Genomic DNA, 24,212 nt, shown 5'->3' with positions numbered 1-24,212 from the left:
GGGGCTTCCCTCCGCAGCGAATGGCGGTAGCGGGCAAACGGCTGCTTGAGGGCAGTCTGTAACCTGCCAAAGATGCTACAAGATCTCTCCACAGAGTAATACTGCTATATCTTTGAGAGATATATCAGAAAGAGCTTGAACCAGGGGTACACTCCAAATGTAAAAGCCAGATTACAGTTCCCTCCTCACTTATCTGGACTAAGCCTCAGAATTGTGAAGTCAAAGGCTTTCACAGCCAGCATCCGTGGTTTTTTCTGGGGTTTTCAGGCTATGTGGCTGTATTCTGGAAGAGTTTATTTCTGACGTTTCACCTGCATCTGTGGCTGGCATCTCTGAGATGCCAGTCACAGATGCAGGTGAATCATCAGAAATAAACTCTTCCAGAACATGGCCACATAGCGCAGAAAACCCACAAAACCTCTCACAAAATTGATTGAGACACTGGCCTTGTCTGCACTGGCCAGGATACTCTGAGGACAGCAAGGAATATCCTGGCCTCCAGCTGCCATGATGTGCCCCCGTTACCTCACCCTCCATTCCCCTGCCATGGGTCGCTTGCTTCTGAGGTCAGAACAAGGTGCCCAGTGATGGTCATATGCTGGGTACCTCATTATGGCCCCACAATGAGTGACTTGTGGCAGCGATGGATGTGCTGGGCAGCTCAACAGGACACTCATGTAGAGAAGATAAGAAATTAGCTTGTGTCTTCTTAGGCAACAAAATGCCATTTCAAAGTGTCTGCAAACATCTTTTAATGATAGTCATGTGTGCCTGTGTGTGTGGCGATATTTACTCCCTTCCTTGCACAGTGACCACTCATTAACTCACTCCCATGCTGTGCACCTCCATCAGCCATTTACTTCCCAGAGACATCAAGGGAGGTCCTCAAAAATGACATGATTGCCATGCATATAGCTATAGGAAGACAGTGTGGCTGTCCTCCCTCCTTCCCTGGCTAACAAATGGTCATGTGTGGCTCTGCAGGAAACGGATGAGTTCTCCACACAAGATAAGGTGAGAGAAGGTCCAAATGATGAATAATCTTGGCTGATGTTAAAAAAGAATGGATAAACTTACTTTCTCATGTGGGGACACAAAAAGAGCAAATCCTTTTTCAATCAGAAAAAATCCATGAATTCCTCCAATCAAAGCCAGCATCTTCCAAATGTATTCTTTACCATCATAGAAATTTTCATTCTCTCGAACACTATGTGTATGTAAACCAAAAACCTAGAGATGAAAGAAATTGACAATTATCTTGCGATTGGTCATGATGCTTGCCTTGGCCTTTTAAAACGATGGCCTGTTACAGACAGTCAAAATAAAGCTGCTTCGAGTCACAGTGGAGGTATGGTGTTTCAATGATGCATGTGTCCTAAGAGTCCAGAAGCCGCACCAAAGCCACACTCCAGACTGGAGCGTGGCTTTGGTGCGACTTCTGGACTCTTAGGATGCATGCATCATTGAAACACCATACCTCCACTGTGACTCGAAGCAGCTTTATTTTGGCTGTCTGTAACAGGCCGATGTCTCAGTTCAGTCGGCAGCCATATTGATGCACACTTATACATAGGAGCAGAATACCTGATGTGGTCCTGTACATTCACTAATGGGGCACCGTGTTCTAGTCTACTGTGCTTCTTTAGTGAAATACCAACTGCGACAATAGCAGCCTCTGTCACTGCTGATTCATGAGTAAGGAGGTTGTGTAACCAGACTTTTGTTGGTCTCTGTGCCACTGCTAGCTGGTAGTTTTCATATCATGGAGTGATTTCTTCCGGGTTTTAGTGTGATGTTAATGGTGCTGAACCCTTCCCCCCAAATATGTTCAGCACCTTTGATAGATCCTTTAAATTTGGACAAAAACCATACTGATATGGAAGCCACCAGCTGCCATTGTTCTGTTACTGTTGTTAACTGCCATCAAATTGACTTTGACTTATGGCAACCCTATGAATGAGAGACTTCCAAGTTACCCTGTCATCAGCTGCCCTGCTCAGGTCTTGTAGATCTGGTTTCCAGAGTTGTAGTCCAATGCTCAAATTACACCAACACACTGGCTTTACATTATTATTATTATTATTATTATTATTATTATTATTATTATTAGATTATACCTACATAGTTGATAGTAAGCTCCATGACATTCAAAGACCAAGAACCAATGGTGCAATTCAGAAGCCAGTGTCAACAGATCTGAGATTTATTTTATTTTATTATCATTATTTTTGCCTAACTCTCTTGTTGAAGCCCTGCATGGCATAAAACCTGCTCTGGAAGCTTTTCCAATTAGGCTGGATGCAACAGGATCTAGTGGGAATATTTTAGTGGCCATTGGGATTTAGTTCTAGACAGACATGCACATGATTCTACTATAGACCAGTAATCCTGTCATTATTCTTGGCCTGGTATAGTTCCTTAGAGGACTAGACCAAAAAAAGAGAGACATTTTTCCACTTTGTGCACTTTGCTTTTGGCACATTTTTGATAACTGAAGATAATTGTTCTGATTTGTAATTTTAAAAAGCACCATTAAATACTCCTTTTTGCCTCCAAACAATAGACTTGCACTTTTGTATTGTAGAATTCTTTTATAGGTGTGTGTTAATTGCATGAAATGTTTTGATGCAGACGTAGCCTGATTCTAGATTAAAAATTAGAAGCAACATTTTAAAATGTAATTATGGGAACTTCAATCCTAAAACATCCTGGAGTAGTTAGTAAATGTTAAGAATGAGATTTAGTGACTGATGTGCCATCAGTTTGTCTTAACTTACAATATATTATCCTGACCGTGGCCTTGATGCACACACAGCTGTCATTTCAAATGCTTATTAGGGTCAGAATGGCAGGATATAATCCTCTGATTAAATATCCAAAGAACACTAAATAAAAGGAGAAATTGCATTAATGCAGTTCCATGTACTATTGTACAGATGGAAGTGGAAAATGTCTCACAGTATAACAGGACAATGTACTTGAGCTTGCAGTACACTGTATAACAAGGAAGAATAAGGAAGATATTGGTGGTAAGCTATAAAACTAAATGAGCCATAACAATGACTTGGAAAAGAACTTGTGCAAATGAAAGCACTTTTCTGGATCTGCAATAATTTGTCTCATAGAACATCCTTCAGAAATAGCATTTACATGAGCATGAGAGCTTTTCTGCTAACAGAAGGGCACCTTCTGATCTAAGCTGTAGCCAGGAGCTCAATTAACTTGTTAGGAGCAGAATTTTCTAGAACTGTTGTGCTGAGAAATGTTTTTCTTTGGTTGCAAGCCTTATAATATTACCTGTCTTTAGGAATACAAAAGATGTTACTAGTCTAATGAAACTTGACAATGTGAACTATTTAAGAACCATCCAGTGGAGTTGTTTGAAACGGCTTTTACAACCTGCCCACAAGAGAACTCAGATCATTAAACAGTCTCCTCTTCAGAAAATCATCATCTTCAGAATTTATGGAGTACTTTGCAGATACAATTACTCTGATTCATTCCCACTTGGACACTATAGTTGAAAACAAGTCTAGTGGATGTAAATTGGGCTTCTGCACATCCAGTGAAGATAGATATTTTTCCATTCAGCCCAAGGATTTGTTCAGGATCCTTGAAGAGATAAGATGTATGGTGAACTCTCAGTTCCAGGGGTAGCTGGATGAGATGAACTACCTAGACTCATTACATCCTGGATTTAGACTTGTTTATGGGATGGAGACCGATTCACCTTACTGAATTATCTATGCTGGGAACTGGACAGAGAATACATCCCAGTTGATTCTGCTGAACCTCTTAGTGGCTTTTGCTACCATCAGCCATTGTATCCTAGGCTGCTTCGTTGGATGAGACATGGCCCCTGTCTGCACTGGTCAAAAGTCTGGGGCCAGTCAGAAGCATTATGCCTCAGAACTGGCCCTGGACTGGCTGCAGTGGTGCAACAGTACAACAAGGTTCACATGGGCCAGCTGGGTTGAAAACACATCAGCATGGCTGGCACAGCCATCCCTTTTCCCTACATTACTCAACATAGAGAATGGGGTTGGTGCGGTGCCTGGAGTGCAAATAGCCGACTGGTATGATTTGGGCCCAATCCAGTTGTTTGCATACCACAAACCCCTGTGCTAACGCCACAGTTTTGGGGGGAAACCAGGGCTTCTTGCATTTTTGCCAACTCTGGGGCAAAGTCAGGTTAATGAGGAAAGCCCATAGTATTTCACTGGAAGTCAGCACCAGGGTTGGGGTGGAAACAGGGTTTTTTGCCCTTTCAGAAAAGGCCTTTGAGGCTTTTTTTTTTTTTTTTTTTTACAGTGGCTATGTTCTTTTCTGGAAAGGAAAACTCAAAAAGTGGTACTGGGAGATTCTTGATTGATTGGACATTGGCTTTTGGAGTCCCTCAAGGCTTTGTTTGTCCCCCATGCTATATAACATAGACATGAAACTTCTGGGAGATGCTGTCTGGAATACTAGGTATATATAGATATACTAGAGCAGCATCAACACTGCAGAAATGTTTGACACCACTTTAACTGTCATGGTTCAGTGCTATGGAATTCTGGGAACTGTAGTTTGTTGTGGCACCAGAAAAAGAAGGCTAAACATCTCACAAAACTACAGTTCCCAGGATTCCATACCACTGAGCCATAGCAGTTGAAGTGGTGTCAAACTGGATTATTTTTGCAGTATGGATTCAGCCTAAGATGGGTACCTCCTTGCTATCCTGTTGGCAAGTGAGTATTTTCTCTTCTGACAGGCTTTTAGGAATGGATGGCAACAGCTTTTAATAGTGTGCCATTTTGCTGATTTCTATCTTTTGTTTTTTAATGGAATTGTTTTAGATGGTTTTAATTCTATGGACAGTTTAATTGCATTTTAATAACAACTTTTATATAGTCTTATTTATGACTGTGTAAAGCCAGCATGGTATTGTGGTTTGAGTGCTGGTTTGGGAGATGAGTGTTGAAGTCTGTGCTCCACCATAGAAACTCACTGGGTGACCTTGAGCAAGTCGCACTCTCTCAGCCTTATAGGAAGGAAATGGCAGACCTCCTCTGAACAAATCTTGCCATAAGCCAGAGTCATCTTGAAGGAACATATTAGCAAAGTGATTTTAACTGTATTTATTTCAATTGAGTCTCAGTGTTGGGGGAAAAGGGAGATGTCAATGAATAAAATGACAACAGCAACAACATAGGCACAGGACAGACTGCCCTTTTGTGGGGTGGCGGTGGTGTAGCTAGGGTTAAGGACCATGTGGCAACTGCATGGTTCCTAACCCTAGCACGTACTGGTGGTGCCATAATGGTGGTGCCCCGTGTACACGGGTGCCACCATTATGACGTAACAGATGCATAGTGTCCATGTGTCACGCGGCGCTAGTTACGCCACTCGGATGTAACTTGTATGGTGGAAAAAGAACCTGCTTTTTGCGGGTTCTTTTTGCTCCGGAGTAAAGCCGTGCAGTTTGGTGGCTGCGGCTTCCCTGTAGAGGAAAAAAGGCTGCTGGCAGACCACCCTTTCACAGGCGTTCTGTCCCAGGCCATAATATCAGGTTCAGACATAATTACTAATGTTGGATTGTGCTCTCTATTCCTCCGGTATAGTCAGAAGAGGAGCGCTTTTGATAACATTTTTTAATTAACTGGTTTAGGGTTTGAACTTTAAAACATGGTTGATATTGTGAAGTTGAAAGCTTTCACAGCTGGCATCTAAATTTTTTGTGGGGTTTTCGGGCTATGTGGCTGTATTCTAGAAGAGTTTATTCCTAACTTTTCACCTGCATCTGTGGTTGGCATCTTCATCTCTGAATACAGATGCCTGCTACAGATGTAGGCTGGTTCTGAAGATGCCAGCCACAGATGCCGGTGAAATGTCAGGACTAAATTCTTCCAGAACACGGCCACATAGCCCTAAAAACCCACAAAAAACCTATGGTTGATATTACTTAGGATTTTAAAAAATAAGCCAACTTCATAACCTGTGGTTTAAAGATGACCTCCTTCAAACAAGCCATAATTAAGATTAACCACACTACTTTGAGTTTGAATGAAACACTATGCTGCAATTAACAATAACAAACAAAAACACTGAAAACAGAAACCCCAAGCAGAAGCAAAAACAGAGGAGGAAGAAAATGTTTGACAATACTTAATTCATTCCAGTTAGCAGGAGTTATTGCAGGAGTGGGCAAGCCCCCAGAACCCCCAAACTTCCAAAAGTTTAAATTGGAGGAGTGATTTTTCTGCTTCAAACCCTTACTCATACTGGGTCAAACTTGTTGCTATACAGTGTTCTACCTCAACCTCCTCCATACCTACAAACCATTAAAATGTGCCCCAAATATGCCCTAAACCTCCCCAACCTGTGGTCACCTATCCTCATTTATAGCGATGCATGAATCTGCCCTATATTTGGAAGAATTGCTGGTGGTAAAGGAAATTGATTTTGCAAACACAAACATTACCTCTGGAATAAGATGCAGGAGGGCATCCCCAGAGAGGGTTCCTACAGCTAGTCCCACAAATAGTTGTAAAATGAGTGTATACCATTCTTGACATGAATTAAATAGTATGAGAGTTGTGCCAAACATAGATCCGACTGTAATAAGTAAAACTGCAAGAGTACTGTAGCCGTATTCTGTGGGAGGGGAAAAAACGCAAGCAACAGAGATACAGTTAAGTCAAGTTTCTTTCTTTCTTTCTTTCTTTCTTTCTTTCTTTCTTTCATTCATTCATTTCTGAACTAAGAAGCTCAGGTTTCAAATGATATTTCCAAAATAAGGTAACATGGGAAAATACTTCAGTGAAAGCTAGCCCTCATTGATTTATCACACATTTACATATGTAAAAAGTTTATATAAATTATTATAACAACCAGACATCAACAATGCTAACAAGGACAAAAACATTAATAGTAATAACAATAGCAATATAATGACTTCTTAGTTTACTCTTTGGATATATCTGCTGATACAATTATATATCATCACTCCTACTAAAAGAAAAATATTCTTTTGTTCTATCCATTTTCTACTATTCCTTGTTTAGCTTTAGATTATACTTTATTGGGTCTTGATAACTGTTTCTTATCAAGATTCCCTCTGTTTTCTCTTAGTGTTCCTATTTCTGTAATCTTATTCTTATTGCTTGTATATCGGTGTGTTCCCATTTTGAATTTAGATATTCTATCATTTCTGCTCAGTCCTCCACTTCTGTAGATGTTCAGGATTTTTACTTGACCCTGATGTGAACCAGAGATCATAACTAGAGATGGGTTAGAATTCTGTTCAATTCATTTATGTATATATGTATATATGTACGTGTGTGTGTGTGTGTGTGTGTAAACAGTTTTCTTCAGAAACATGAGGAAAACAATTTCTGATTTTAAAATCTTAAAAAAAATATTAATTCGTGAGAAAACTAAATTGACACATTTGTCCACTAAGAAAGAAGAATTTCAGTGTTTAATCCTCAGAAGTCTCATTTTGAATCCCTGTGTATTCAAACCATGTTTACAGCACACTGAATTACAGTCACAAAATAATGGTTTCTCTTTATCCTGGAATCCTCCTTACCTTGAATAGCTATGTAATAAGCATTTATAACATGGACATCTCCATGTTGACAATAGCTGCACTTACTGAATTTGACCAATGCAGCTGGATGAGATGTTTGTTTGGTGAGTATATTTTTATAAGTTATTTTAATAAGATTTTTATATGATCTGAAACTGTATTGTATTCATGACCCATGTGTAGTCATGATTGTGGCATTATTTCTATGATCATAACTGTCCCTACAACCTACTTTACCAGGCAGTAGTTACTCCAAGAAAAGGAGGTCTATTCTGTTGGCAATAGGGCTGTGGGTGAATGACATTTCCATCCCTCCTCCTGCCAGAGACACAGGCTTCAACAAAGACTTGTGTTGGAGGCCCAGCTTCTGGCTGTCACTGCTTTGTTTGCTGGCAGAAGTAGTATTTGGAAACATCACCCACCTGTGCCCTGATTGCCAGCAGAACAGACCTCCATCTGTTGGAGCCGTTTGAAGGGTTGAGCAAGGAAACACTACTTAGATGCAAAATTCTAGCTATGATGAAAAGAACTTGAAATTATTGTTTGTTGGAATGTGAGGGTGATAATGGTGAAACTGAGGCTGCATCTGCACAGAAGAAATAATCCAGTTTGACACAGCTTTAACTGCCATGGCTCAATGCTATGTAATTCTGGGAACTGTAGTTTTGTGAGACATTTAGTGTTCTCTATCAGACAGCTCTGGTGCCCCAACAAACAATTTCTGGATTTCCACAGCATTGAGCCATGGCAGTTAAAGTGGCACTAAACTAAATTATTTCTGCAGTGTAGATGTAGCCCGATCTATCCCTACACAGAAATAATATATTTGAGCAAGACGAGGCAAGGCTGTGGTATAGGGAAGGTGAAGCAAATAGAAGAAATGACAAGTGAAGCTGGTTGAAAGAGGCAGGTGATCTGACAATCAGCAAGGTACAATCAGAGCAGAGTTGACAAGTGAGAATTCAGTGAATCAGAAGGATTGGAGCTAGCTATGCTTGGTGCCAGGTAATGCAGAGCACAGTTGGAGGCAAATGTGATGCTTGATTACTGATCAAGGACATATTAGCAGACAGAGAAAGACAGATTCAGTTCTTATCTTATACTGATACCTCTGAAAAACACTGAAAATAGTATATGCAAATCCCATGGCACTTAAAAAGATACTAATAAATGATAGAACACAGGCAATATTCCTTTAAAAAGAAAAGAAAAGCAGGTGGGGTGTCAAAATCAAAGCTTTTGTAATACAACACCCAGAATTCCCAGACAGCATAGCTAATGGAAGCTGCATTACAAAAAAGTAACATCCCCAACGCCCAGATCTACATATTGAATCTCTTTCAGATATGTTGCAGCTTACTGTTAGAAGCAATAATGTCCACCTCCACTTGTCCTAATTTGGCAATGGCAATAGGTTGAGGACAAACAGGGAAAGTGGGAGAAGCAGAGAGAAACTGGGACATTTTAAAAGCAGCTGAAATAGTAGGACAGTAGAGTATTAATTTGAATTGTCTCTGCTAAATTAGGATATTGGGAGAGTGTGAATTATATTGATTACAAACTAAACTTTGTGATTTCTTTTGTCTCGACATCATGACCTTTTGCTTTAAGAAATTATGAAAACAACTTACTTTCCAGAGTTTTTGGTAGAGATTTTGTTTGTCTGGACTCCATAAGCTTGCACGAACAGCTTAGTAATTGCTGAATGATTGCTGGGCTCATCTGTCTGAAGTGTTCCTTAGAAACTGATAGATTACTGTCATGTAAAAATATCTCCACAAGCTCACTTGCAGAGAAACATGCCTGTGTGGGAGAAGACAGAGTGTTAAATAAATTTAAGAGTTTGAAGATCTAGGAGAAAACTATACTGGATATACATCATTTTTGGAGGGGGGGAAATAAGGACATGGGTTTAAAAATATGAAGACTATTCACTCCCTCACCTAACTTCACAATTTGCTGCTTCATTTACAGTTTTATTAATTATGAAAGATTAAATGTTGAACTGGCCAAGCTCTCTTTAGTATATGGGCATTTAGCCATTAGAATCGCAAGAGTTCCAAAGGAATAAACCAAGGCATTTTGCTGCATGACGTGAAGGATAAGATTCCTCCCTTCTCTTTCACATTTGGAAGCTGACCAGAATGATTGTTGACCAGGATGGTGATGGGACAATATTCTCCACCTCAACTGAAGTCAGCAGACTAGTTGCGGGAGTCACAGTCAGATAGCATGGGCTATATAGTTCTGCCCTCTTATGTATAGCCAAGTGGCAGCCTCCTTTTACTTAATGGTTTTGCACAAAATGTTTGCTTGCAGAGATTTTTAAGGAAAGGCAGGCATCCGCTTATGTAGACATCCAATAGGAACATTTAAATATAAACATTTCTATACTCTGCAATAGAAATGAACAGGATATATTGGATCAAGCAGTAGCACACAATTGGGTAATTTTGAGATGTTCCAAGATGGACAAAGGAAAACCTCTCTAATTCCTCTCCCTCTAATTAGTTTTGTAGCCAGCAGGAGAGTTGCACCATACAAAGATGATGATTCAGAGCCATTGTACTGTAAATGTAAATTCAAGGCCTGAACATGTGCTTATTTTGCAGCAAAGTATTAGTTTGTATTTGAATTTGTTCAGTGATCAGATGGAAAACAGATCATGTTTTATCTGAGAGAATAAATCTATGAAGGTGTTCACAGATGCTTACTGTTCTAAAACATCTAATTATGTGTTGTTGATGATGTTGCAGTTGGTGCTACTTGTGCTTTGAAATCACTGAGGTGTTTTCCTATTTTTGTTGTTAATTGCCCTTGAGTCAAATGTCAATCTCAACCCATGGCAACTCTATGGATGAGACATCTCCAAGACTCTCTGTCCTCCACTGCTCTGCTCAACTTCTGCAGACTCAGACTCGTGATCTCTTTAATAGAGTCCATCCATCTTGCACGCGGCCATCCTCTCTTTCTACTTCCCTCTACCTTTCCTAGCATTATTTTTTTTTCCAATGATTCATGCCTTCTCATGATGTGTCCAAAGTATGACAACCTGAGTTTTGTCATCTTGACTTCTAGGGAAATTTCTGGCCTGGTCTGGTCCAGGACCCATTTGTTGGTGTTTTTGGAATCTTAGCACTCTTCTCCAGCACCACATTTCAAATGAATTGATTTTCCTCCTATCCTTGCTTCTTAACTGTCCAGCTCTCACATCCATACATGGCAATAGGGAATACAATGGCTTGTGCAATTCTAACTTTTGTCCTCAGTTGTATATCCTTGCATTTTAGGATCTTCTTTCAGCTATCCTCCCCATTTTTAATCTTCTTCCGATTTCCTGGCTGCAGTCTCCATTTCTATCAATGTTTGGTCCCCGGTATGATAATTTTTTTACTCTTTCTATTTTTCTGTTGTCTATTTCAAATTTGTGTAGGTTCTATGGTGGTTATTATTTTAGTTTTCTTTATGTTCAACGATAGGCCTGCCTTTGCACTTTCTTCCTTGATCTTTCTTAGTAATTGCTCCAAGTCTTTAAGGTTTTCTGCTAGTATTGTGGTGTCATCTGCATATCTCAGATTGTTGATATTCCTTCCTCCTGTTTTTATTCCTCCTTCTACTGTGTCCAAGCCTGCTTTTCTTACAATATGTTCTGCATATAAATTGAACAAGCATGGTGATAAGATGCAGCCTTGTCTGATTCTTTTGCCAATTGAGAACCATTCTGTTTCTTCATATTCTGTTCTGACAGTAGCCTCTTGTCCTGAGTACAGATTCCTCATGAAGACTATCAGATGTGTTGGCACTCCCATGTCTTTAAGGGTGTTCCATAGCTTTTCATGATCTATGCAATCAAAGGCTTTGCTATAGTCAATAAAACACATGCTGATTTTCTTTTGGATCTCCTTGGTGAACTTCATTATCCATAGTATGTTTGCAATGTGTTTCCTAGTGCCTCTTCCTTTCCTGAACACCACTTGGACCTCTGCAATTTCTCTCCCCTTGTGTGGTTGGAGTCTATGTTGTAGAATTTTGAGCATAATTTTGCTTGCATGGGATATTAGTGCTATGGCTCTATAGTTGCTGCAATCTTTTGTGTCTCCTTTTTCATAGATGGGGATGTATATTGATTGTTTCAGTTTGTCAGCCATCATTTCATTTTCCATATCTGTTGACATATGTTAGGTAGCACTATAGTTGATTCTGTCAATGTGGATTGCAGCAACTCAATTGGAATATTGTCTGTTCCTGGTAACTTGTTTTTTACCATATCTTTTATTGCAGCTTATACCTTGTTTTTTAGAATTTGAGGTTTTCCTATATAGAAATAGTAATAATAATAATAATAATAATAACTTTTACAATGGGTCTGTAATGTTTTGTTCTTATATCAACTATATTTACTGAAAAGATCAATGACCTACTCATGTCATTGTGTCATACCATGTGAGGGAATGAAATTTTCTATTTTAATTTAATTAGAAGTAGCAAAAACCAGCACCATCTGTTACCAATGAAAAATAATGGCTTTCTTATGTATGTGTGAAAAACAGAAGATAAAGTTTAGCTACAATATAAAATATACTGCTGTCAACCATGACCTTCTCAAAGGAATATGCATATTAATGAAGATATTAAGAAACAAGAATTAAGGTTGATTTAAAAGGAAATATTTCTCCAAATATGCTTTTTTGTCTTTACTGTCTAACACAGAACCCAATGAGCAATAATAGTAATGGTAATGCTAATACTGTACTAATACTAATAAAGCATTTCTTACATTCAATCTACAGCAAGAATGTGTAGACTAAATACAAGAAATGCCATGATAAAATGGCTGCATTGATTTATCTGCCAAAAAAAGAAACAAAGGCTTGTTACAGACAGCCAAAATAAAGCTGCTTCAAGTCACAGTGGAAGTATGGTGTTTCAATGATGCATGCGTCCTAAGAGTCCAGAAGCCGCACCAAAGCCACGCTCCAGTCCTTAGGGCTGGAGCGTGGCTTTGGTGCGACTTCTGGACTCTTAGGACGCATGCATCATTGAAACAACATACCTCCACTGTGACTTGAAGCAGCTTTATTTTGGCTGTCTGTAACAGGCCAAAGAAAGAAAGAAAGGAGAGAGAGAGAGAGAGAGAGAAAGAAAGAAAGAAAGAAAGAAAGAAAGAAAGAAAGAAAGAACTACCACCCACAAAGAACATAACACTGAAACTACTGTCAAAAGTGGTGATGTAAAAATTCTATGAACTTTTAAGATTTGACTGACAAATATGAAAACACAATATGCCATAAATATTGTGTTTGGGAAAAAAATGAAAGCTAGACTATAGATGTGGGAGTCCCAGGGCACAGCAGAATCAGAGGGGGAGAGAGGGAGATGGTTATTAAATATCAAGAACTAGAGACTGAAATTCAGTACCTCTGGGCAAAGAAAACAACCGTGGTTCCAATAGTGATAGGTACTCTGATATCAACTCTAAGTGAACTGACAAAATTTTTGAAAGAAATAACTGTAGATGGGATCACAATAGTGTAATTAGAAAAAGCAACACTACTCTCATATGCAACATTATCTAACAATGCCTTACTGAGTCCTAACAGCTGGTAATCCCAACACTAATTTTAACACTTGATAGATTACAAATTTGATGACAACATGGTGATGATAACAATTACAAAAACAAAAAACAAAACAAAACAGGTCTGCCAATTTCATTCCATAGATGAGTCATTTGGTCAAATTAATTCAAATCTGACTTTCTATTGCAGCATAGGTTTAGTTGTTGGATCTTGGTTCAAATCTTGACACACTCCATCAGGGTCTTCAGAATAAAATGCATAGGTTTGCAAGATCCACTGATGCTGTTCAGTGGAGTTATAGTACTCAAGAAAATAATCATGTCTGTTAAAGTCCTGCTCACATCAATTTTGGCCTACAGATGTCCACAAAACATCATAGGATAAATCCTCAACAAAGGTTCGACACTCCTACTGCTCCAATTGTACAAGAATAAGTCCAAATATAAAACTTGACTACAATTTTGGATCTTTAGCCCTCTTACAGAAAATTTTCATTCCAATGAACAACTCTGCAATTTATAAAATACTCAGAAGTAAATCATTTGAGACAAATACTTGCTTACCTTGTCCCATTCAACAGTTTCTTCATTTTCTGCCCCAAAACTGTGAAAGGTACTCTCGTTGTTTTGCTTTGTTGTAACTGAAATGTTTAGATATCCAGCATTTCTCACTATCATATTAAGGTGAACTTGGTTATTTGTGCCGCAATTCTTCCCAGCCCATAGCATGCTCAGCAGTTGGTCTATGGCTAAGAATTTGTTAGAAAATATGGCATTATATGCTAAACCAAAACAGAAGGAATAGAACTTTTTTCTTCTGTTACTTCAATAATGTTCCAAACATGGTGACTCTTAATTATCTTGGTGGGTCACCTGCCACTACTGGTGATATCACCATGGCCTGCTCAGTCTATCTTGCTAGATGAAGGAAGGCAAGGAACTTGCCATCTTCCTTTGAGCTCAGATGTATTGGGTAAAGCTGTGAACATCTAAGACTGGATGAGGAAAGTGCCACATGAACTGGAAAAACATACAAATACTGCAATTACCATGGAAAGGCTTACTGTGATGTTAGCTGTTGCATGTCCCTCCAATTTATACTTATCCAAAGTGCTGTTAGTCAACCCCTTGAGAGGTAGATTTTGGAGGCAAGTATATAAAAGTCATAAAGTATACAGTACAAGGGAAAGAAGAAGAGAGTTTTCTCAGTAGTTTTAGAGATGATGGAAAATATCATAGGTTTCTTCCCTTATTTTCAGATTTATTATTCTTATAGGCTCTTGGAGTAGAGGATGATGCCAGAGTAGAAAAGAAAACCAAGGCATGTTCACAAGCTTACTTCCTGCCCATATGCTTTAAAGGTTTGGTGGAATAACATAATGGTGGGGCAAGGCAAAATCAAACTGCAAGTTCTTTCCACAAGGTTTTTGGCTAGTAAGTTCAGTCTTAAAAGATCCACAAGGGAAGATTTAGCAGGAATGCTCTACTCTTTTAGGAAAGCTGCTGACCTATCTCATATATTTTCTTATGTGTATATATTTATCCAAAGTGTAGTTAGTCACTTAGTATTCTGCTAAGTAGAATACACATATTAAATATACTTTAATAATTAAAATCAAACAAGATTGCCACTGGCAAATGGAGCCACCTACATCCCATATGTCTCATGATTCATCACAGTGGCCCTGAAAAAGGAAAGACAAAATTTGTCCTCCAGTTCTACTCTCACTTTGAGAGAAGACCAACCCAATAAATAATACTCTAGCTTAATACATCAATTGAGCCAGATAATTGATCAGAGAACAGTGAATCTTAAGGGTAAGCTTCTCTACATCAAGGACGTCTTATAAAAATTGGGAAGTATACTTGAAATAATATCTATGATGCATAGATTACTCATATTTGTTCAGTGACTGACTCACTATTCAACTACCTTCCCCCCTGCTGCCCATCTTGTGTTTTTCTATGCCACTATTGAAAAAAATGCTGTTGAGATAATTTGTGTGGTGAGATGCACATGCACATTTTGAATGATCTCTCTGAAATTTGTGGTTCATTTCATGCGATCCTAAGATGAGAAAACTTAACACTTAAAAAAACTAAACTATGATCCATTTATGAAATGCTGCTGTTGTTGCTGTGTGCCTTCAAGATGTTTCCAAGTTATAATGACCTTAAGGTGACTCTTATCATGGGATTTTCTTGGCTAGTTCCTTCAGAGGGGGTGAAATTGTCATAATTTAGTGAGAATTTAATGGGATACATTTTATGAACCTATGGTGCTCTCAGTCAAAAGCTGTGTCAACAGTCTTATATACAGAGTAAGTTTCCAGCGAGTATGAGCTCCCGTATGTTCTCCAATATCATGGGGGAATTGTTTGGGTGCAGTGGAGATGAAAACTAAGAACTCTTCTTGGTTTTATAATGAATTTACAGTATGTGGTGTGAAACCCAAGAAACTTCTGTATTAAAATGAATAAATGATGCAAAAAGCATGTCCAGATTTATATTTATTGTATAATAAAAAGGATTAAAGTGAGTCTTTATCCAGCATATAAACTAGTGGGAGAAGACCCATGATACTGTTTCCTGAGTTCTATAGGCACTATGGAATAATTCCACAGAACATTTTATGGTTGGCATGTTAATGACACAAGCAAGCTTAACTGAAAATTGTGTCCACATATTGTACTTTTTTGACCACTGTGGAGGAAGAAATTCACTGATTTCATCACAGAACAGATCCCTAGAAATCCCTTCTTCCTTTGCGTCCCCCATAGTTATTAGTGGATACTGCCAAGTGGGAGGCAGTGGAGAAGTATCTGGCTATATTGCTATAGTCAGTTGCAGAATAACAAACGCATGCTCCATGACCTCTGGAGGTTTTGGAGGATGGCATCATTCATTGTGTGTCTGGCTATAGGTACATAACTACGTACATTACGTGTCTGGCTATAGATACATAACTAGATGCTTCTGCAAAGCCCCCCTCCCTTTCCTTCATATAAAGTCACACACATTCCATATCCTTTACATAAATCATATAAATGCATGGATTCCTGGACAGGGAAGCCATGAGTAGTTTTTTTGACCATTCAGTGCATTTTGTGAAAAATACACATTTTGCACAAAATATACATATTTTCTGACAAGAAAAATGCATTCTGCAGAGGAAAGTATGAATTATGTGCAAGCAAATTCTTCCAAATGAAATCACAAAGTATGAATGGCACTCAAAAATTGTATGAAAACCCTTGCCTTCTTACAAAACAGGGAGGAAGTTGCTGAAATTATTCAATCTTGTATCTGAGATCAAAATAAGGAAATATTTACTCAATCCTGCTTCTTCTGGAAGATACAGTTTCCTCTGCTGGTCAAATGTGCCATTAGCCAAAGGTTCTATCCAATTCCCAGTTATTTATTGTCATGATGGCTTTTTTAAAAAAAAAAAATCAAAAGGCACTAGTAACAGGGACAGATTTTGAGATAACATTTGAAAATCTACCTGTTACATGGAGTTCATTGGTGCTGTTCAGCAAACTGAAAATATATTCCATAAAGAATTCTGGAGGGGGCAAATGTCTTCTACCCAGGCAGATTCCTCTCAGTGCAAATGTAAGAATGGCGGCAGCTAGCCGAGGAACTGTCTTTTTATCGATAACATTTATGTGCAGTATTCCAACTTCTTTCTCCAGAACACTTACATGAACACACTGAAAACAGAAGAAAATTGGATTAAGAGATAATCATGTTGTAGTATAGTTGATGAGACTGGAAGGATGAGTAGGAACATTTTTTCATAGGTAAGGCTTATGTCTGTCAACAACGCAAATGTTGTAAAAAAAAAAATTGGTTCAAACTACTATTGAACAAATAGTTTGTAGTTCCATCTCAGATGTCCAACCTAATTAGGAGCAGAGCCTGGAATACTTATTTTTGGACTTTGGCATTCTATCAACTAGCACTCTGGTTGCTTTAGATTATATTTTTCTAGTGTATCTGCCTCTTCATTGATTTCTGCTTTTTCACTACTTCACTAGTACATGTACAGAGGGTGAAGGAAATGTGACTAAAACACCAGATTAATGTTTATGGGAAACTAGGTTTTATTCCTAGCTCTCCCACATGCTTTCACCTCAGTTAATTTGGAAACTTTTAACTCACTCAGTTCTTTTTGTACAGCATTATACCAGTGTAATGTTACATGTTTTGCTTACACTACAGATGGAAATAATATTTACTACTGTTCATTCCTGGGTTCAAAAAAGGGGTTCTTAGCAGTTGGAAAATCCTATTGTAAGAATAACAGACCAACAACAACAACAACAACAGCAAATAAACTTGTGCCATTTTCTCCTAGTATCCAATTGTCTTGAAGTATTGCAGAGGAATTATTCTGTGCAAGAAAACATGAAAGTTTTTGTACAAAATCTGTTGTCTACTCAGAAAACAGGAATTCTGCACATGAAACTGTTTCCTACAAAGAAAAGACCGGTTCCTCCATAGGAAACATGTCTTCTGCACAGAAAACATTTCATATACAGAAATTGTAATTTTTACAAGAAATTGTACAGAAATTTGTGCAAGCCCCCCACCCTCATTTTTTTCCTAATTAGAACAATTACTCTGCAGCACTTCAGGTCATCCAATATGGAAATACTGCTGTGAAAGAATATGGATTTTCTCTTGCAGTGAGGGGAAAAAAGCCCTGTCATAATTATTGGTCCTCACATAGGAGGATGAAATGCTCGAGGATATACATCCCGAGCACACACAGTGTGTTGGACATAGATCTAGAGACCTAAGTGACAGTAAAATGACATGCCATCCATCCATCATTTTATCTTTCTCCTTGGACTCAGGTAGTTTACAAAAAGGCAGAAAACGTAAAAAAACCCTACTGTATAGTTAAAATAGATTAAATGAGTAGTAACCAATAAAATGAAAACAAATAAATCTTACTTAAAAGAAAGATTAAAAACTGCATAGCAAGGTAGAAAGTTGTTTTGTTAAAAATCAGTTCCCAAAGGCTTGCTGGAAAAGAGAGATCTTAACCCGCCACCAGTAGAACAAAGAAAGAAAGAGTCATCCTAGCTTCCCTTGGGCAATCGTTTGGACATGACTTGGACAATGATCACATTTGGATCACAGTTGCAGGAGAGGTGGTGTTGGAGATGTGCTCAATGTGAAGAGACAGAAGGCAGGCTTGAAATAGGGAAGTGGTGTGAGGAATGGTTGAACCATGCTACTTCACAGGAAAATAAAATTCTAGAAATAGCTGAAGATGAAAGATGGTGCTTCAAATGATGAAAGGAGTGAAATAAGGAGTAAAAGAGCATAATTTAAAGCGGTACACACCATGTGAACTTTGTGTGTGTTCCACAAATGAGGAATGGATCCTAGAATCTTAGAACTGTAAAAGGGGAAAGGAACCCAAGAACAATCTAGTCAACCCCACTACCAACAGAGGAATTCAGAGCTAGTCAGTCCTGACATGTGGTTATCCAGCCTCTGTTTAAAAATTTCCAATGAAGGAGAGTCCACTCTCTTCTGAAGCAGTCTGTTCCAATGTCAAAAACAGTTCTTACTGTCAAGAGGTTCTTTGTGTCTACTTGTGATTAGTGATCTAATAATAGTTTTCAAGCATTATCTATTTGTCTGTGACAGTTTCCTAGAAAAATGTTATCAAAAAGCTAGACAATAGCCACTATATGCTTCCAGGTTTTTTAAAAAGGATGTTTACATTTAAATACAAAGGGTGCCTTTATTTACACACCCATCCTCATACAAATAGTTAATTTTTCATGAACTGTGACATCAACTTAAGAGTGCAAGAAAGGGTTCTGAAAGCTTATCTTTCCATATCAAACAACAAAACCAAAAGTAGGATAGCTTTTCTGGACAATACCCTTTCCTAGTTGTTAAAAGAATTTACAATGCCTTATATAAGATGCAATATATCACAGTCCTTGTATCTGTGCACTGTCTATTAGTCCCCTTATTTATGTTCCTTGACTAAGGCCAATTCATCCAAAAATAATAACATCAGATTTAACAATATAACAAACAATGGGACATGCTTCCAAGGAAACATGATGATGACTTGCTCACTAGGGATCTTTTGAATGCCACTGAGTTAGTAATAGTTTCCTAGTGAAACAGGAACAGTAAGTGAAGTATTACCTTTCACATTTTCATGTGGCTGATGAAACATGTGACAGTTGTATGGCAGAGGCACTAGTTTGTTGTGCAACTCTTCCTCTACTCACCACTACCGCCATTTGTTTTTATGTTACAACAACTATGCAGTAATAGGAAATGCACATAATTTAAACTAAATATTATAGGATATGTGTACAGAGTTGGTCTGAGGCATCTTCTGTCTGAGGCAAAAGACAAGATAGCCCTGCCTCCATTCCACAGACAGATGTTATAATTGGTTGCCAGTTGAATTCCCTAAGAAATTCCATGCTAAGTGTTGAATTAGTGGCTTATCACCTCCTCCAAATCCTTCAGGTTTGGGTTGGATCAGGAGAGATGAGTCATGATCCTGACATATGTCAAAATATTCATAAAGATAGTGATTATAACGAAACCTGCACATCCACCCAAACGTATAGTTATTTAAATGGCATTAAAAATGTTGATAGAAAAATACTAATTAGAACTGTTGAAAGATAACTCTGCTTTTAGCAACAGTGCACACTGGCACAAATTTTACTTGCACACTCCTTTGTTCACTCTTTTTTTTACCTGGTTTTCAGGTATTTTAAAATGTTTCCTTATTGCTTCCAGAGCATCTTCAGTTTCATTCCAGGATAAATCATATGAGTCTTCATTGCTCCTTAAATTGAGCATGCTGTTCAGGAAAAAATTGTAATCTCTTTTCCTGAGACTGTGTATTGATGGACAGACATCTCTTTGGTGAATGATGTAATACAGAAGAATGAGAGAAATTTTCTGGAATAATTCTTCAGTAAGATTACCTCCTAAATCACCTCCAACAATTAATATCAAAGCATCTGATTCAAGGCACTGTGAATAAAACAAACAAACAAAAATTGAAACAGTGCTCAGCACCTAGCTGTGATTACTATCAAAACAGGTACAAATTAGCCATCATAGAGGTGTGGCATGACCATAATATTTTGCCTTGTGTGTTGCTGTTGTGCACTTTCAAGTCATTTCTGACTTATGGAGACCCTAAGGTTAGCTAGCATGGCATATCATGGGATTTTCTTGGCAAGATTTATTCAGAGGTTTGTTATTGCCTTCTGCTGAGGCAGAGAGAGTGTAACTTACCCAAGGTGGGTTTCATGGTCCCTGGTCTCAAGAATCATAGCCCAACATTCAAACTACTATGCCATGCTAGCTCTAAATCTCATAGGAGACAAACAGTGAAATCCTAATCCAAAGGTCTAATGGTTCATAGCTGTTTGGATGTCACCTAGGTTCCTCTTTGCCAGCAGGGCAGATGTCATCTTTCTCAAGGGCACAGCTATGGAAAGCTCTGTGGGACACAAGCCTATGGCCAGCTGTACTGAAAGGAAGGGAAGAAAACAGAGAGAGTTGAGTACAGAAGAGAGCAGTGACTTGTGATATCCCAGGACTGCATCTTGATGGGGAAGCTGCCTTGGGTCCCATGTTAGAGAAATACAGGATGTAAATTAACGAGATAGATAGATAGATGCATACATATTTAAATAGATAGTCTAAGATTACTGTAATGTGTTTTGCCTCCATTGGAATAAATGGAAAGGGGAAGTAAGTAACCAAGCTATGCCACAGAAAAACAGTGGCAATTTTTTTTCCTGCTCTGAGCTTATGTTCCACCAAGGCAATAGAGGCAGCAGTCACTCCATGATGGATCTCCCCATCAGATCAGGCTGGAAATGCCTATATAGGTTTTATATCAAGGGTCACCTACAAAGTCTGCACAGTATTACTCATTTTTGGAAGGTTTGGATCCACCTAGTGTATGCTGTTATTACTCTGAAACAGCCTGTACTCCACTTATTTAAAAGTAAGGTGTGTTTATTCTTTTGGTTATTGATTTTGTTGCTGTTGTTATCAAGTTAATTCTGACATAGGACAACCTTATGTTTGGGTTTTCTTGGCAAGATTTATTATTGGAGAAGGTTTGCTGTCTAAGGCCAAGACAGTATTTCTGTCCAAAGTCACCCAATGGGTGTCCTAAGAAGGGATTCAAACCCTGGTCTCCCAGAGTCCCATACCAAATGGATCTTTAGTTATTGCTGTTGTGTGTCTTCAAGTTGTTTCCAAGTTATGACAATCCTAAGGGGCTGAATCATTGGGGTTTCTTGGTAGATTTGTTCAGAGAGGGTTTTGCCTTTGCTTTTGCCTTCCTCTGTGGCTGAGAAAGTATGATTTCTCCAAAGTCAGCCAGTGGGTTTCCATGGCTGAGTGGGAATTCAAACCCTGGAATTCCAGAGTCCCATGCTCAAACCACCACATTACATTGGCTCTCACGGCATTAAAATTTTTTTAAATTACCCCATAATGTATTATCTTTAAATATATATACATTAGTAGTAGCAATGTTAGGCTCACTTTACCTATTAGTCGGGATGGGTCAGCCTTATGCTATTATGAGACAAGAATATATGAATACATGATTCCTTTAATGTAAATAATGCAATTAATTTGTCCATTATCAGAGAGTTGGATTTTGCCTATTACCAGCAGTTTAAAGCTAGCAGGAAATGACAAATGAGTCTGAGATAATATTGGTTGCAGTTAGAGCACTGCGAAATGAAACTAGCTAAATCATTTTTGGTTTCACTCACAATCTCTGTAAATGCTGTTGTTGAAGTAGAACCCATGGTTCATTGGATTTTCATTGTATTTTCTTTTAAATTAAGAACTCCTAAAGTTGGAAAAAGTCAAATGGTAACAGAATGTATACTAATGTTTGAAAGGCAAAGTCATCTCATGACAACAATGCATATGCTATTTGAATAAAAGCACAAATAATAAACACACTGGTGTTGCTGTTACTGTTTGGCTGGGAGCCCAAATGCACAGAGAGGAAGGTTTCACATCTACTAAATTATTTGTACAATTTTCTGTTCACCACTTGGCTCACTAACCAGATTACAGTCGGCTTGCTTCTTATAAATCCTTTGTGGACAAACAGTTTTCTCCAGCAGTCTCCTGATCACTTCTCTTGATTGGTTCTGGTGGTGTTCAGAGTAGTTGTTAGCTGAAATAATATGTAAAGCATCCCTCAGATAGCTTTGGTGGGATGCATAGCTATTATCCGCCTTCAGTTCTCTGCCAGCGCTCTGCTGTGTTCTTGCAGGATGTGGGCCAAGTATAAAAATCAAAGAGATGATCAAAAGAACTTGATGTGTAGTCAGAAAAGACATTTCCTCTTCTTCTTGTAGCCTGTGGTGGCTTTTGGCGTTGATTCCTGTTGAGACGTAGTTTGCAGCTTAATCTTGAAACCTGAAGAATTTATATAATAAAGGGTGGGGGGACCCCTTAATTAGAGTAACTGCAATATGTTTGGAAGGATTTGTTAATTGGTTGGCTAAGCTGATTTGCAGTGACAAGCTATTTCTGAACAATGAGGTATCTGTAGGGAGTTTACAGCAGGAAACCAGGAGGAAACTAAGTTGACTGTGGGCAGAAAAAGGGTGACTCAGAGACAGACCATTCCTAAGAGAATAAGAAATGATATGATGATGATCATCATCATCATCCTCAGCATAATCTTTCCAGTAAATCGCTTCTTTCTTACCAACACATTTGATAATGATAGGTTTCTCTAATATGTTTAAAAAGGTAAAAGTACTGCCCAATGACAAGGTTGTCAAGTCGTTTCCAACCATAGGGGGCAGTGCTCACCTCTGTTACTAAGCCAAAGAGCCAGCATTGTCAGAGACTATGCTGTGATCATGTTCATCGTTGAACAGAATGCTGTTTACCTTCCCATCAAAGTGGTACCTATTTGTCTACTTGCATTTATATGCTTTCGAACTGCTGGGCTGGCAGAAGCTGGGACTAGTGATGGGAGCTCACCCAATTATGCAGTACCCAGGCCTTGAACTGCCAACCTGCCAATCATGAAACCAACAGAGTCAGTCTCTTAAATACTTGAGCCACTGCATCCCATGTTTAGGAGAAGGTTATTGGTTTATCTTTCCCTGCATACTTTGAAAACTACAAAAATTCAATGACAACAACTTATTAGCAGTGCGAGTCAGCATGCTTACAAACCAGTTTCAAAATGCAGTTAGAAAGTTACCTCATGCCAATGCAAATATAATCCCACGTACACTGAAGACATTTTTTCAAACACCCACTCCATCCCATTAAAATAACCCTGGCATATGAAAACAAAAAAAACAAATATTCCTCTTAGTTAGGAGGTATGGCCTAATTTACCTAAGAAACACAGATGTTTGTGCTCGCATCCTTTTTATGAGAAATGAGCAGCATCCATGTCTTATATCCACACATCAGACCTGGTTTACTGTAAACAACTGTAGGCTTTCTTGCTTAATAAAGCTGGGCTAAGAGGCTGCAAAACAGAACAAGCTAAAGTTGTGCCTGGTCTGCAATCAGATGAAGTGTTAACACTATGTGGAGTTTGTCATAGCTTTTAAAGAAATATGTTTGAGCTTTAGCACAGTGTTACAGAAGAGGTTAGCAACAGGGGGAGAGGGGAAGCATTAGAAGGAAGCCCCAGTTATGAATCCTTTCCTCTTACCTTCTGTCAAGGGGGAAAAGAGAGAGGATTGTGTATCTTTGGCTCTCTGGCCCTTTGAATCCCACAGAGTATTTAGCTGCCAGGAAGTCCAATGTTTTTAAAATTCCTTGACGGTGCTCTGCAAGCCGAAGAGGATTAGTTTATTTCTTCCTTGAAAAGTTTCTGGTTGCTATGGAGAAAGCTGCACTTTAAGGTAACAATGGAGGTGGATTGACATTTGTACCAAGTCCTCCCTAGCAAGTTTTAGAAATCACGTTATAAAACAAGTGCAGCCAACTATTCTAAGTGTATCTGTTATGCTAATATCTCTTGGTTAACAGCACCAG

At 38.6% G+C, this 24,212-nt stretch overlaps 1 protein-coding gene across 2 annotated transcripts in view; it reads right to left on the bottom strand.

Moving 5' to 3' along the window:
* Positions 1–23,928, bottom strand: part of SLC39A12 (solute carrier family 39 member 12) — a 40,748-nt gene extending 16,820 nt beyond the window's left edge. For both annotated transcript variants that reach the window (XM_089531425.1, XM_089531426.1), the window contains exons 1-8: positions 23,887–23,928; positions 22,262–22,584; positions 19,905–20,186; positions 16,657–16,864; positions 13,716–13,900; positions 9,205–9,376; positions 6,464–6,636; positions 1,078–1,230 (exon numbers count right to left, since the gene is read on the bottom strand). In XM_089531425.1, the coding sequence (XP_089387551.1) occupies positions 1,078–1,230; positions 6,464–6,636; positions 9,205–9,376; positions 13,716–13,900; positions 16,657–16,864; positions 19,905–20,186; positions 22,262–22,540 (1,452 nt within the window). In that variant the 5' untranslated portion in view covers positions 22,541–22,584; positions 23,887–23,928. The remainder of the gene's footprint in view (positions 1–1,077; positions 1,231–6,463; positions 6,637–9,204; positions 9,377–13,715; positions 13,901–16,656; positions 16,865–19,904; positions 20,187–22,261; positions 22,585–23,886) is intronic.
* Between the last annotated feature and the right edge of the window lie 284 nt (positions 23,929–24,212).

Source organism: Sceloporus occidentalis, unplaced genomic scaffold (genome assembly GCF_023333645.1).
Source record: "Sceloporus occidentalis isolate IW3139 unplaced genomic scaffold, rSceOcc1.0.p SCAF_7, whole genome shotgun sequence".
Classification (NCBI taxonomy): Eukaryota; Metazoa; Chordata; class Lepidosauria; order Squamata; family Phrynosomatidae; genus Sceloporus; species Sceloporus occidentalis.
This window is presented reverse-complemented; position numbering and strand designations above follow the sequence as displayed.